This window comes from Sciurus vulgaris, assembly GCF_902686455.1.
Source record: "Sciurus vulgaris genome assembly, chromosome: 7".
Lineage (NCBI taxonomy): Eukaryota > Metazoa > Chordata > Mammalia > Rodentia > Sciuridae > Sciurus > Sciurus vulgaris.
Window position 1 is genome coordinate 154813662 of NC_136467.1, and position 15502 is coordinate 154829163.

At 42.6% G+C, this 15502-nt stretch overlaps 2 protein-coding genes across 4 annotated transcripts; one reads left to right on the forward strand and one right to left on the reverse strand.

Annotated features, from left to right (window-relative positions):
* The first annotated feature begins 299 nt into the window (after positions 1–299).
* GMNN (geminin DNA replication inhibitor) lies at positions 300–10059 on the forward strand. Of its 3 annotated transcripts, none has more exons than XM_079147569.1 (7): positions 300–442; positions 1890–1967; positions 4449–4526; positions 5251–5398; positions 7957–8039; positions 8288–8398; positions 9621–10059. In XM_079147569.1, the coding sequence occupies exons 2-7, from the start codon at positions 1917–1919 to the stop codon at positions 9777–9779; spliced, it is 630 nt and encodes a 209-aa protein (XP_079003695.1). In that variant the 5' UTR covers positions 300–442; positions 1890–1916; the 3' UTR covers positions 9780–10059. The 3 variants fall into 3 exon arrangements, with proteins under 3 accessions (XP_079003695.1, XP_079003696.1, XP_079003694.1); XM_079147570.1 differs by lacking the exon at positions 300–442 and adding an exon at positions 872–1069; XM_079147568.1 differs by lacking the exon at positions 300–442 and adding an exon at positions 1096–1259.
* A 3908-nt stretch (positions 10060–13967) lies between these two features.
* On the reverse strand, positions 13968–15292 carry ARMH2 (armadillo like helical domain containing 2). The gene is made up of 2 exons (XM_079148618.1): positions 15077–15292; positions 13968–14427 (listed from the first exon to the last, which is right to left on the reverse strand). Exons 1-2 carry the CDS (start codon positions 15168–15170, stop codon positions 14000–14002), a joined length of 522 nt encoding a protein of 173 aa, XP_079004744.1. The 5' UTR covers positions 15171–15292; the 3' UTR covers positions 13968–13999.
* Between the last annotated feature and the right edge of the window lie 210 nt (positions 15293–15502).

Sequence of the window (15502 nt, forward strand, 5' to 3'; positions counted from 1 at the left end):
GGCTCCGTCCCTGAGCGGAGGGCCGGGGTGTAGTGCTGGGAGGACCGGGCGGAGGCTGTGAGGACAGGGTGGGGAGCAGGGAGGGTCGGAGGACAGGCTGCGGTGCAAGGTAGAGAGTAGGTTCGCCGGCAGGCTCGGAAGGAACAGACCACGCAGCTCGCAACAAGCCCTGGATCCCGCGCAGGCGCAGGGGCGGGGCGGGCGGCGGAGGGGCGGGGGGCGGGGCGGGCGGCGGAGGCGCGGCGATCCGCCCGCCCAGGCCCCGCCCCGCCCCCTGCGTCAGGGTCACGTGCCGTTCGCGCGCGCGATCCGGGAGGCTGGGCTTTCCTGCCCGGAGCGGCTCGCTGCCGGCTGTTGAGGCCTACGCCCGCAGCCCGCGCCCGTGCGAGGCGCCTCCGCCACGCCTGCCTGTGCTGCCCTGGAGGCTGCGCCTTCCTGTCCGGTGAGTACGGCTGGTGGCCCGACCTGGCGACACAAAACGCGAGCCGCGCCGCGCCTGACAGCCGCGGCCGCTCTCGCCTCCCGAGGCCGCGCCACCTGAGGCCACCTCCGATGGCGGAGGGCGGCGAACGTGGGGCTGGGGGCTGCGGGACGCGCTCGGGAACCTGGGGCGGGAGAGCGCACTGCCATTGGCTGGGCCCGTTTTGGCGCGCTCGCGTCCGCGCTCCCCATTGGCTGGCGGCGCGCGGTGGGGCGGGGCGCCGGCCGGTACCCGCCAGTACCATCCGGTGGGGCGGCGCCCGGGTTGGGGGGGTGCAGCCGGGGTCGGCGTGGGACTGACACGGGCGGGGGCCGCAGCCTGGGCGGGCGGGCTCAGGGTCGCCTTGACCTGAGCGGGCCGCTGACGGGGCTGGAGGCCGGGTGGACTCCTGTGCCCGCGGGTCAGAGGGACACTGCGGTGGCTCGCGCGTGCCCGCGCCGCCTTTGGACCCTGCCCTGGTCAGGGGGTTTCAGTCGAGTCTTAAAACACAGGGAGTCAAAAGCGGAGGGTGCAGTGTCGGCGACAGGAGTGGGGAGCAGGAGGGGCGGACGGGACGGGCAGTGGCTTCCAGCTGCTGTGCGAAGGCAGGTTTGTGCCCTGACTTAGGACGCGGCTCTCTGGGTTAGCAGGCTCCCCGCGAAGCGTCGACGGTCTCCTCCTCTGTCTGGCTGCACTTCCCAGACCGTGTCTCCCGACCCACTGCATGGTTTCAGCGTCCCGGGCCTTGGAAGCTTTGCCCCTGCTCCCTGTAGTGGGTCTCCACCAGCATTTTCTTAAGGTGAATCCCAAGGGACAATAACCGTGCCCCACACACGCCCAGCCACGTGTTGCTTCCTAAACTTCGTTTCCGCGTGTGTGTGTGTGTGTGTGTGTGTGTCCTGGAATAGTGTAAATGTATTAACGGAAGTGGTGGGTCGGAGTCAAAGTTTGAAAGACGCCCTGAGTAAAGGAATGACCACAAAAAGCAGGGAGATCTGAGAGGGGTACGACATGGCTGGGGATGCAGAGTTAGGTGGGCAGTGAGCCTGGCCCAGCAGTCTAGTTAGGTAGCTCTGTCTCCTGCTCCCTGGCTTGTTAGCCCTTCAGTTCTTGTGGTGGTTAAGTCTTGCCTATAAGCATAAATGAATAATCTCATTTGAATATTGTCACCACTAAGCTATTGCCAGTGCCAGATTGATTACAGCTTAACTCTGCCTTTGAAACAAGACAGGATGCTATTCTTTAGGGTGGAGGTGGGCATACCCAAGTATCTGTTTTGATTTTCCTGGGACCCATTTCTCAGATCTCTATTCAATACAGGACACCATCAGTTCTGTCATACAGTAGTATGATTTTTACAGTTGTAAATATTTTCAGCAACAACAAAACCTGTACTCAGCCCTCAGGTACTAATGATGTTTCTTCTTAGAGTCTCTTGTGCATTGCCAGCTGTATCATGAACCCCAGTATGAAGCAGAAACCTGAAGGAGTTCAAGAGAATGTGAAGGTATGTGACAGAACTGCTTTAGTAGAAGCACGTGGCCAGCAGGTTTTGTTTTTTGTTTTTGCCTTAATGGGGACTGAAAACAGGGTCTGGCACATGCTTGCACTGCTCCCCTAAGCTGCCTGCCCAGCCCTTTTTTATTTTTAGTTTTGAGTAGAGTCTCACTAGGTTGCCCAGATTGCTTCGGAAACCTCCCTTGGCTCAAATGACCCTCCTGCTTTCCAAGTAACTGGAAGTGCAAAAAGTATTTTTGACATAATTTAGCCAAATTTAACCTAGCTATAATTTCTGTGAACCTTTCCGCATTTTTAGTAGAGGATATCCTAAATATTTTATTTTGATGCTGTTGTGAATGGAATTTTTTTCTTAAATTTCATTCTTGGTTTGCTCATTGCTGCCACATAGGAATATAGTAATATAGCATTTTTTTTTTTTGCTAACCTTGTTTGGTAGTTCTAATAGTTTTTAATTAGAATCTGCAGAATTTTCTATACACAAGATTATTTCTTAGATTTCATGAGATTATTGTGTTAAGCTCCTTTGTAAATATTGTCAGAATTAGCTTGAACACAGACTATACTGTATTATTTTGCACATTTTTCTAGAGTGCCTCATATGAATTTACAATTTAGTTAGGGACTGCTACACAGCTTAAACTGTATGAGGATTCTGGGTAACAGATTACCTCTTCAGGAAGAGTATCAGTTTGCAGATTTAAATTAGAGTCAATAAAAGACACTGATAAGTGAAAGCAAGTGCCTTTTGTTATATTGTTTTTATTGTGGTTTTCTCAGGAGCCTTACATTCTTTTTCTTGAATAATGTTTCACATTGATAAACTGTGAATTTGATTGTATTGACTTCTGTTTAGGACAAGACATCTTCCCACTGTACTTTGGGTGTGTTTGTTTAAATTTAAAAAAATTTAAATTTTTTGTTATGAAGATTTTCAAATATTCAGATTCAGGGTTCTTGGATTCCTTGCCAGTTGTATGCAAAAATCTACAGGAATGTGCTTTTGTGTGCATTTTGGGGAAAGAGGGTTCACAGAATATCAAATTGTTTTCTAAAAAGGTTGAAACTCAAATATATGAATGGAACTTCATGGTTTTTCAACTCTTAATTCCAGTGCATGCTCTGTATATAGAAAATACTAATGTTATTGTATATTACCTTTCTTAGGCCAGATTTTATAAAGTTTATATATATCAAAGTTAAATCTTAGAAATGGTATGTGTATGTGTGTAAGAGAGAGAGAAACAGTAACTTAGTATGACTTCCTTTTTAATATGAATAATTTAATAGATTAATATCTATTAAGATTCCAAAGCTGTATTTTCTTCTATTTGTGTGGAGATTGTTGACTAATCTATAATCTAAATTATATCTGAAATGTTGGTGTAATATTTGTTTTCACAGTAGCTGGTATTTGTCCTTCAGTTAAATAGTGAGATAATAATCAACAGTAGAAACTTTACCGTGGGAAAGGTGGACTGTGAAGTGTGGTGTGGAGTCTGTAACTTTCTCACGCTGGTGTGGTGTCATGTTCTTGCTGACCTTGTTTGAGTATTCACCATTGTTTGCTGTCCCATGGAGGCAGTATAACTAATGATTTTTTGCAAAAATAGAAAGAACTCTCAGATCAGGAAATATACAGAAAGGCATTTGCATATTATAAGGAAGGCCATGTTTTTTCCAAAACAATAACTGTGGCATTTTAGGATATTTTCGTAGCCCTGAGCACTGACATTTTTAGCTGTCTTCCAAGGAACGGGCTCGAAGCTGAACTGCTTCCATAATCAGGTGATGGGTGCATATGTACTTGGCTGCAGATTCAGTATAGTCTTTAAAATTACATTCCTTTTGTGAACGTGTAAAGTTTTTGGCATACTCACGATTTAAAGGAGGTCTGAGATGAATCCTTTGATTAGAGGAAGAAGTATTTTGCAGTGTAAATAATCAACCTTTTCCTCCAGCTTACCTCTTTTGTGAGTTCATACCATGTTATGCTGTTTAGTTTTATCAAAGGAAAGGACCTGTAAGTTTTCAGTTTCTCTGTAGAAGACTTTTAAAAAAGAGTATAAATATTCCTGTTATATTAGAATTTTGTCATATAGTTTGAATTTTTAATCAGAACTTAGAAATTTTGTTATATTTAAGTAGATATAACTAGATGCAAAATAATGACAGAATTATATATTAAAATAAGAAGTTTCTTGTTTGTATTTAGTTTGGATGATATCCACTCTTGAGAATTTCTTCAAACTTTATTATAATCTTGGGAAATAAACTTGCCATTTGATTAAATCAGCATCTTATAGCATTATATAACTATATACCAAGCCAAATATTTGTGTGCGTAGTGGTATTTTTTTTTTTTTTTTCCTACATTATAGCAGGACTAAGACAGACTATGTAGAAACTTGATAACTGGATAATCATGTAGCAACTCAGTAACTAGATAATGAATTATCTCAACTTTTAGAATAGTCCTGTTCCAAGAAGAACTCTGAAGATGATTCAGCCTTCTGCCGCTGGATTACTTGTTGGAAGAGAAAATGAGGTATGTATTAGGGATCTGGGTAAAGGTGATACTACCTCTACTTCAAAAGCATTCCCAAGATTTTCTTGGTCTGAAACACCTAAGTTATTGAAATTCAGAAATAATGTAAGAATTATTGTTATATAACAATCACATATTCCCCAGAGTGTTTTAGAAGTTCAAAACTATTGTGAATACCTGTATTAGAATTGGAATGATATAAAGAGTCATGAATTATAGGAGTAATGTTCAATAACTTGAGAATGTCAGGTTCTTTTATTTGTTCTTTGTGAGTAAATGATGAAATCATGGATGAATGCATTTAGGCTTTTTGCAGATTGAGAATACTGGCTTTCATGGTACTGAATTTAAAGTCAGCATTTTAGCATAATAGCACTACTTTCATCTAAGTCTTAGACCAAGTTAAATCCAAAATAGCAGCTCCTCACCCGCAAGCATGGGACCCTGATTAGGATGAGTCGTGCTCCACGTGTGTGGTATGTCAGAATACACCCTGTCATGTGTCTCTAAAAGGAGCAACAGCAGCAGCAGAGTAGCTGCTGCAAATGAACTTCCTAAAGTGCTGCACATTGTGGTAGGGCTTTGAACTGTATGATGTTTTAAAAGACTCACAGATGTCAAAGATAAGGACAGATGAGTTCCCTTTTTAAAATATTTAGTGAGTGCCAAAACCACCTACCTCTCCTGTCCATTGAATCAAAATGAATAAATGTTTCCATTATAGTTGCCTAAGGGCTTATCCAAACGGAAACATTGGAATGACCAGTTAACATCCAAGACTTCCAGCCCTGGAGCTGTTACTGTCCCAGAACCAAGTGAAAATAAAAACCTTGGAGGAGTCACCCAAGAAGCATTTGATCTTATGATTAAAGGTATGTAAAACATAGAAAAAACATGAATTTCTCTTATAATTTTAAATTATAATATAAGGTAAATAATTGTTAATCCTGTTATGGATTCTACTGATAGCCTTTTAATCTAGGGATACTATTAGATGTTTTACTTGTTGTCTTTGATAATTTAAGATTGCTTATGATTTGTATTGGACAAATGTGACTACTTTTGGCAAGATCCAAATATGAAAGAAATATTAAGGAAGGAGGCAGTAAATTATGTGGCACTTCTTGTAGTAGATTGCCGTAGGCTTTATGTAACTTGGAAATGGGCTTTTTAGAAGAAAAACATTTACAAGATAAATCTGAAATAAGAAATTTGAACATTACACAAGAAGATTAAGTAATGGAACCATGAGGAGTATGGTTGAAGAAAAGGGAGTAAAGGTGAATGAGAAATCTTATTGTAATAAATACTAGTTTTTAATGGAATGGTAGTGGAAATCAAAAGAAGTCAGTGGTGTTTTTCTTTTTGTTTTTTGGACACGGGGTCTCACTGTGTTGTCTGGGCTGCTCTGGGACTCCTGAGCACAAGTGATTTTTTTCCCACCCTCAGCCTCTGGAGGGTTAGGATTTCAGGAATATACTGTGTGCCGGGATGTTTTATACACAGTGTGGGAGAGTTTTTGTGTTTCTGTTTGTTTGTTTGTTTGTTTTGGCTCCTGTGATGCTGGGGATTGAACCCAGAGGTGTTTCGCTGCTGAGGTGCTTCCTCAGTCCTGTTTTATTCTGAAACAGTGTCTCACTAAATTGCTGATGCCATCTTTGAACCTTTGACCCTCCTGCCTTGGCTTCCTGAGTTGCTGGGGTCACAGACGTGTACCACAGTGCCCAGTTGAGGTTTTTACTTCTGATCATAGGTGATTGTATGTGCCCTGAGGAGAAATTCAGGCCTAGAGCAGTTAACTGGTTCGCTGAAGGTCAGTGGCAGGGTCTCAATCTGGTTGCCTGAAAGACAGTGAGGAAGAACATAGCAGATAGGCTTTTACTAGGTAAAATTAGGAGAGGTCAACTGGATGGAAATAAAGAAGCTCATTGATAGCGTTGTAGAAGAAACAAACAACAATGTTTGATATTTCTGATTCAGTTAAAATTAAGGATTGGTAAGAAAACATCAAAGTACCAAAACAACTCACTCATGTATCCTGTTGCTAATATTACCGACAGTGAAAAAAGAATTTCCATAGATCCCCTGTAGGGTGTACTATAAGAATTAAAAGAACTGTAAAGAAACCCTGAACTTTGTTACATTTGTTGTTGACAGTGGTATAGGGGTAGCAATTTTGGAAAAATTTTGTGTGTACTTTTAGGATGGAGGAAATGAGTGATGTTGGGAGGCAGGTTCATAAGATGGTGAAGGAAGGACAGGTATGGAATGAGGAAGAAGAGGAAGAGCTGTTGGATTGGAATTGGGGGTGCCAGTGGCTCTGCCACTGAAAGACCCTGGAAATTAAGGATCCCCAGTAGCTTGGAGCACACCAGGCATGCAGCTGGTGGTTTGTGAATACTGTTCTCCATGAAAGCTTCTTGGAGAAGGAACTGATTCCAGGATAGCGGGAGGGATACTACAGAGTGATTCTGGAATATCTTGTGTGAGAAAATAAGGAGGTGCTCAAAAACTGATGGACCCATTAAAAGAACACAGGAATCAACTTGAAGGGATTCCTGCTGACTAAATTGCAAAAGTCCGAGCATCAAAATGGGTAATGACAAGGATGGGTTAGAAAACATTGAATAAAAAAGGGCATGAGTCTGCACTAACAAATTTTCTTTTAAATTGTGTTAAGGAAATTCTTTTCACAGAATAATGCCAACTACCACATGTAGAAGGAATTATATAAATAGAAAATCACTTTTTTGTCCACTATGGAAATAATAGATTTAAGTAAGAAACATCAGTGGACTTTAAAATTGGATGAAAAGTATTTGGAGAATAGAGTATTGCCACAAACTCAAAAATTTTCCTGTACAGATTGGTTATTAATTACTAAGGGAGAAATCTGGGAGATGGCATCTTACTCAGATGATCAAATTTAACATCTCCCATTTTATAACAGATTGTCATGTGCTTCCCGATGGTTCTGGGATACAGCATACGTATGTAGTATTCCTGCCAAGAAGATGTTTCACTTAATGAGATCATGGAGGCACACTTGAAATTTAAAAGAGTATACAAAATAACTGATGTGGACTTTTCAAAAATGTGGATGTTGGGGCTGGAGGTGTATAGTGCAGTGGTAGGGCGTGGGCTTAGCACAGGGAGGCTGCGGGTTTCATCCCTGGTGCCAGTCACAGCCACCACAAAATCAAGGAAAAATGCAGAAACACAAATGTTGCAGAAATCTTTAATAACCTAGGTGATACATGTGTGTTTATTGATCTCCATTGTAATTCTTCTGAAGGACTGAAATGAATCCTTGAAATGTTGGGGGAAATAAAATCAAAAATATTAGACTGAAGTTTTATTTTCTCAACAGTAAAAAACTAGGTTTTTACAGTAATGATTTTAAAAATTGTATGTAAAATGCTTGTTTCAGAAAACCCATCTTCTCAGTATTGGAAAGAAGTGGCAGAAAAACGGAGAAAAGCTCTCTACGAAGCACTTAAGGAAAATGAGAAAGTACGTGCTGAGTGTGTTTTTTCATGTTCCAGGATTGTTTTCCTTTTGCTGTGAAGCACATGTAGTTGGACTGACATACACTAGCTTAGTGTTGCTGGAAAGGCAACTGTTACCAGGATTGCCACACACAGCTAACCCTGCGGAGAACCAGCTTTATGCTGCATGTGTCTGTCAGTTTCATATTTGGAAGCATTTAACTTGTTACGCAGTAAATCTATGAAATACTGAACTTTATTTATGTTATGCAGCTTCATAAGGAAATTGAACAAAAGGACAATGAAATTGCCCGCCTAAAAAGGGAGAATAAGGAGTTGGCAGAAGTGGCAGAGCACGTGCACTATATGGCAGAGGTGATAGAGGTAGGTAACTGAAGTTCACCCCATCAGAATCAGTCCCCATAGAGTTGATGGCAGAGCTAATAGAGGTAGGCAACTGAAGTTCACCCCTTCAGAATCACGCCCCATAGACTTGATGGCAGAGCTAATAGAGGTAGGCAACTGAAGTTCACCCCTTCAGAATCACGCCCCATAGACTTGATGGCAGAGGTAATAGAGGTAAGTAACTATAAAGTTCACCAGATCAGAATCAGTCCCCATAGACTTGGTGGCAGAGGTAATAGAGGTAGGTAACTATAAAGTTCACCAGATCAGAATCAGTTCCCATAGACTTGAAGCCACATTGTGCCCAGGAAATCTTCATCCCTCTTCACTGCTGAAAAGTATCGTTCCACGCCGGCTTGCCAAGTACCCATTTAAATTGTGCTTTCGAAGCAACTCAGACTACTTGTACGCTGTTGGGTTTGTAAATTAGCACAACCACTGTGGAAATCAGCATGGAGCTTCCTCAAAAGACTAGGTATGGAACGCCATAAGACCTGGCTTGTTGGTATTTATCCAGAAGAACTAAAGGCAGCACCGCATAGCAATACCGCCACCTCAGTGTTGATAGCAGCACAGTTCACAGTAGTCAGATCACGAAGTCAGTGATTTCATAATCAGGTGCCTGCCAGTGGACAAATGGATAAAGAAACCGTGTTGTCTGTATACACATGGAGTTTTATTCAGCCATAAATAGAAGTGAAATTATGTCATCTTCAGGAAAATGGATGGAGCTTGAGACCATTATGTTAAGCAAAATGAGACAAACTCAGAAAGCCAAGAGTGGAATGAGTGTTTTCTGTCTCGTGGGAGCTAGAGAGGAACAAGGAAAAGAGTGGTGGGGGTGAGAGCATGAAAAACAGACGGGGAGGCGGGGCGGAGGGGACAGTGGCCACGGTATGATGTGCTGTGTGCATGTGCAGATGGGTGACATCCCACCAGTGTGTACAACTGACTGCACAAGTAAAAAAAAACGGAGGAAAGAAAAATATAGAAAACTGGCAGATTATTAAACTTCGTGACTTTGCAGAAATACACTCTAGTTTGGTGGAGACTTTGGTATAGCACTACTCGTAAGTAGATTTATTGAGGGGCAAGAGGAGAAGAATCTCACTACAACACTGAGGGTCAGCCATATCCGCATACTGATAGTGACTTGACTTTTACAGTTTTTACGATAACTTACTGGTTTATTTCTTAAAAGAGACTGAGTAATGAACCTCTGGATAACTTTGAGTCACCGGATAGTCAGGAATTTGATTCAGAAGAGGAAGCTGGTGAGGATTCGGAAGTGGAAGACTCAGAAACTACTGGCACACATGCTGAAGAGGCTGTCTCCTCCTCCACGGATGCAGAGCCATGAAATGACATCCATCAGCCTTTGACTATTGAGAAACACGCTGCCAAGTTTACCTCACTATAGTTCTTTGTGGCAGAGTAACTACATAATTCAAAAATGAATCAAACTTCGTGTTTGAATCCTGGGGCACTATTATGGTATTAAATACAAATACTGTGTATTTTTAATCTATGATATTGTTTGTAATTAGCATTTCATTTTCTCAGTTGTCCAACATAACCTGTGTATATATAATAAATAAACTTCAGGTTCCTGGTGAACTTTGTATATGTTGGAAGAATGACTAAGTCTTTATAGAAAATGTGTCTGTTTCTGTGTTTGCTTTCTTAGTCTAGTTTTGTCTTGTGTTTGTACTACTGAGGATTGAATCCAGGGCTTTGCACGTGCTGGGCACATGCTCTATTACTGAGCCACATCCCCAGCCCTTTGTATTTATTTTGAAACGGTTTCACAAAGTTGCTGAGACTGGCCTCAAACTTGCTGCCCTCCTGCCTCAGCCTCCCAGTTTGCAGGGATTACAAGAGTGAAGCACCATGCCTGACTTACTATTTGCTCTCTCTTCTTTTGCTGTCTTGGGAGAAAACAAAAGGGAAATGAATTTATCTCTGCTTAAACTGAGATAACAGGTCTCAACTCCCCAACTTGGTTGTACCTCAGGCTCAAGCACTATTGATTTGCAGATCCAGGCTCAGACATTGTTTAGAATGTAGCACAAGAATCTGTTTTCTAAAAGCTTCCCCAGGTGGATCTGATTGGCTGGGTTAAAGGCTTGACTGGCTGGTATCATCACATTGTTCTTGGAAGCAAAATGTGTGTGCAAGGGGGTCAGGTGAAAGTCCAGTGGAGCAGCCAGGTTCCTCACATTTCACGTACTGGTATAGTGCACAGTGTGTACATATGAAGCAGCACAGCTTGATGTTGATGATGCATTCATACGTACCATGTTTTTAACAAAAAATAGGACAGTATGAGGTACACAGCACTGGAATTGAAAGTTTTGTATAAGTTGCCAATAAAGAGCAATGTCAAACTTCAAACAATTGTTTCCTTAAGAACACTTATTTCCAATATCGAGGTAAAGCATTCCTCATAGTGTTATTGTGAGGAGCAAGACCTCTTCAGTGCCTGAACTAAGTGCTTGAAAAATGAAAGCTATTATTAACAAAACTTTGTCCAGTAGAACAGCCACCAGCTGTTGACCCTTGACGTGGTCAGTGAATGAGGAATGCAAGTTTCATTTTATAATTTAGCAGCCACCTGAGGCCAGTGACTGCTCTGATAGTGTTGCTGTGTGCTTTAGGTGTGGGCCGCCAGCCCAGAGAGCATTAAAGAACAGGTAGGTTACTTGTTTAAAGAAATTAAAATACTCCAGTTAGGGTGAGGGCAAATCAGCTGAAAGGCTGAGCGGCAGGGCAGACAAGAAGTAGAAGGGGATGACTTGGCAAATAATATTTGTGAAAATGTCAGAAACTGATTGCCAGAGTCTAGTGGTGGGGAGGGAAAAAAAAAGATTTTACAATAATGTAGGAGCTAAAACTAAGAAAATAGAGGAGAAAACATCTTAGAGACTGGTTTGGCAAAGATTTCTTAGGACAAAAAAAAAATGAGCTGTATCAATAAATGGGCTTCATAAAATTTTTAACCCTCTGAAAGACTGAAGGAAGTGATAATTGGTGCTGTCTGAAGTGATTTTGGAGGGCAGTAGGGCAGGGGAATACTGGGATTTGAACCCAGAACCTTATACATGCTAGGTAAGTGCTCTACCACTGAGCTACAGTCCCAGCCCTCTGAAATGATTTTGTTTCATAATTGCATAAGATTTAGAGTTCTTTAAAATGTTAAGATTGGCATAGCCTGGCTTAGGCTACTGCTTTTGGGTTGATTGACAGTCCCCTTAAAATTACACACCATGGACAAGGTGGCCTGCCAAAAGAAATTAGAAACATCAGGAAAAATGGATTCAAGTGAGCCCAAAGCAACCCATGTCTACTGCTTAAGGCCCTCTCAGCTAGGTCTAGAAAACTCCCTTTAAGGTATTCGCGGTTGAGTTTTAGGTTTTCTTAACAGGTCGCAGGTCAACCACCACGTGGGTGTGTAAACGTCTGTGCTGCAGCATCCTCTGGATGGGCTGATGGTCTGTGGCATGCTGACCAGAGTGGTTCCCAGCAGGATTAAAAGCTTCCCTTCCCTGTTTGATGGCTTAGTTGATGACAGCTTCTGTTGGCCTCTTTCCCTTTATTCTTGCCAGTTCCTGAGAAAACCCAAATGCTGGGGAGACATGAATCTAGAAGGGAAAGCGGAGTTAACTGCTGCTAGGGTTTTGGCCAGTGATTTTGAAATTCAAGACTTAGCATAAAAATGCTTCAGGGCCCAGCTCTGAACTATTCATCTTAAAGGGGTACCAGAGGCTAAAGGAATGGAATAGAATGTTATGACTAGACAGCCCGTTGAGTTACTCTGCATGTGAAACTGACCGAAGCTTCCCTAAGCTTTGTCGGAATACAGACCTTCAGCAATATCTGATTAAACGTGAAACAGAGCTGTTGGTTTTCAGCTTAAATCCCATTAAAATGACTATAAACCATAAAAGACAATCCCACATTGAAAAACTAGAGCCAACAGATGAGGAAAAGGCGATGCTGCAGGGAACGGAATAAAAGAGAGCGTGAGGATTGCTAAGCAGTTCCGTTTCTAGAAAAGTATTCTGCAGACACTAAGGGGAATGACATTTCAAGTGGTTCAAGAGACTGGAAAACCCCAATGTCCATCCCTGGAGGGACGGTTATGTACAGCATGCTCAGAAGCAGCAGGAAAGAATAAAGATCTGTGGAACACTACTACGGGTTAAAAAGGACGAAAAAAGGGGATTATGGACATTTTCTTGTAGATGGTCCATCTCTGGAAAGACAGGAAGCAGCTTCTTTTTTCTCTCACTAGTTTTTGCATTTTTTATTGATGGCATATATGCTGTTCCCTATCTCTGTCTGTCTATCTATCTATCTATCTATCTATATCTATCATCTATCTTATCTATCTATCTATCTATCTATCTATCTATCTATCTATCTATCTATCAATCATCTATCGACCTGCCTGCCTACCTACCTATCTATCTGGTTGTGCTAGATTAACCCAGGGTCTTCCAAATTCTAGGTAAGTGTTCTGTCACTGAGCTATATTTCCAGCCATAAACATTTTTTTGTAATAAAATCTGATGAGGTTGGTAAACACAGTGCAGGTGTTTTGTTACATGTTATCTAATGGAAAAGGGCGAGTAAAAATCTAAGAAGCCTGAGTCGCCCCAACTTTGGTTTGCCTGTGGGTGTCTGAACACAGCTCTGGACACAACCCAGAGGTGTGCCAGCAGAGGTGAAGGCCGCTCCGTGCGCCACACCTCCAGATCAAGCTCTGGTAGCCAGAGAGCCACCCCAGCCAAAAACAGCATCCGGAAGCCCTGCATTGCAATGGGCTGGCCACGGTGCCCACTGCAGGGCACGACGGGTTAGGGTTTGGTATTTGTGGGTGCCTTTGCTTAATCTCATCTGGTTTTGTAGGGCTGGGAATGGAACCCAGGGCTCACTGTGAAACTGCAGCCCCAGCCCATAATGTCATCTAATAACTCTTCAACATGCCACTGTTCCTGTTAACTAACGACATAATGCATCTTCCAACAAATTTCCATTTCACGAATTTGATTTTTAAGACAGAATTTTTTTTTTACTTCCAATAAATTTGTTACCACAGTAACATCTGGTATTACGAGAACCCAGTATAGTTTTTTTTTTCCCTCGGTGAGAAATCATTTATGAATTTGTGCCCTTTATCACTTTCAAATCATTGTATAAGAAAGTAAAGTTTCATGATTTAATGGTAGACATGGGCGATCAGTCTCCCTGGCCTTTATATGATAGATGACAAAAGACTGTATTCCAGCTCTGCAATTTTAGAACTATGAATACTCCCATTATATCTAACTTCACACTTCAATATCTATTTCCTAACAAGAGGGGGTGTGCTCACCAACAAGCTCAAAGGGCCCTATCTACCAGGTCATTTTTAAGCAGCATTTCCTTTTCTGAAGTTTCATTATTGTGTTTCAGAGTATAAAAATTAATACAGAACTGTTCGACTACAAAAGATAACCCTGAAGAATGATATATAGACTTTTATTAAGGTTTCCAGGGTAATCCAATGGCTGCATCGTATAACTGAATTCAGAGAGATCAATTCCTGTGAAAACCGATTAGGAAATACAGCACCTCCGCAAAATTCTCAGGCCAGCCAGACCAATTCTCTGAAGCCAATATTTGCAGATTACATTTCAGACTACTGTGATCCTTAAGCTCCCTGACGAATGATACGTTGTTGCACGTCATGACAGAGAGAGCATAACAAGTCCAGAACTTAACAAGGAGGTGGTTGTTCACCTCACTTTTGATGGTAGACTGAACATGACTCTCCAAAAACTGAGTGAGAATAGGAATGAACCTCAGGCGTCTGGCTTTCCGCTGGCTGACGGGGTTCAAGTAGCACCAACACGCCACGCTCTGCAGCAGCAGAACCTTCACTTTGGGAACCACCTCTTCATTTTGCAACAAGTCAGCTATTTCTTTCATGTAATCAGCTGCGAACTTTCCAGCTATGGGTCCACCTGTAAAGCAAGCGTTTGCATTTCCAGTTTGCATTTCCAGCAGGGCTTGGTACACCAAGTAGGAGCTACTAACAGTTTGGAGTCTCATGCTTCTTTCTCATTGGAGCAAAGAGAAACCACCATGAAGCCACAAGGCCTGGAGGAGAAGGGTATTTCTTTATTTATTTATGTTTTTGGATTGCTGGGATTACCTGTGTGTGCCACCGTGCCCAGCTGGATCCATTGTTTTAAAATGAGATCACTAAAGAGAAAATAATTAGTTATAACTGTGGTGGATGAAAGACAAAAACTAGTCATTCAGTCAAGGAAATGCTACTGGAGGTTTTTTTTTTTTGTTTGTTTGTTTGTTGTTTGTACCAGGGATTGAACCCAGGGCGCTTAACCACTGAGCACATCCCCAGCTATTTTAAAATTTTTTATTTTTTATTTTATTTTGCTAAATTGGTCAGGGCCTCGCTAAGTTGCTGAGGCTGGCTTTAATCCTTCTGCCTCAGCCTCCTGAGCCACGGGGAGTACAGGTGTGCGCCACCGTGCCTGGCTACATTACTGGAGTTTTTAAGAATAGAGCTGAGGAACTCACCAAATTACAGTGTTCTAACAAACAAGAAAACTTTCAGATGTCACTTTAGCACAGCTGGTTAAGTCATACCTGTGAAGGCCAGCAGCCCAATTTTCTGGGCAGCCTGGGCTCTCGTTTCGAAGGGTAGAAGTGGATTCTTCAAGATGTGGCCAAGTGCCAGCATTTTTTCTTTGTGAAAAATACTCTCAGCTGAGGAGATGTGTACCTCCTCCTTCTCCTCCTCAGCAAAACAGCTCTTAATAGTGACATTCCAGAAATTTTGGAGGCACTTATACAGCCTCACAAAACAGAGGTGCACCCGAACCCAAATTCGTGTGCAGAAAACTGTCTCTTGGTCATTGTGCAGGACGGCCGCGCCTCGGTGGCCCTCTGGCCTGGGGGGCTAACAGTCAGAACTCCGGCTGTCGCCGGCACGCCACAGAATGGAACCTGCAGCCTAGGAGGAGGTGGCCAGGGAGTGCCGGCCCTGAGGGCCGTCCCAGGTAAGGGGCCGAG

Coding starts and splice junctions, on each gene's coding strand:
- GMNN (XM_079147568.1), top strand. CDS start 1,185: ATGGTTTCAGCGTCCCGGGCCTTGGAAGCTTTGCCCCTGCTCCCTGTA. Junction 1,260..1,889: donor TCCACCAGCATTTTCTTAAG/GTGAATCCCAAG, acceptor GTTTCTTCTTAG/AGTCTCTTGTGCATTGCCAG. Junction 4,527..5,250: donor TTGTTGGAAGAGAAAATGAG/GTATGTATTAGG, acceptor TTTCCATTATAG/TTGCCTAAGGGCTTATCCAA.
- ARMH2 (XM_079148618.1), bottom strand. CDS start 15,170: ATGCTGGCACTTGGCCACATCTTGAAGAATCCACTTCTACCCTTCGAA. Junction 14,428..15,076: donor TGGGCTGCTGGCCTTCACAG/GTATGACTTAAC, acceptor CTTGCTTTACAG/GTGGACCCATAGCTGGAAAG.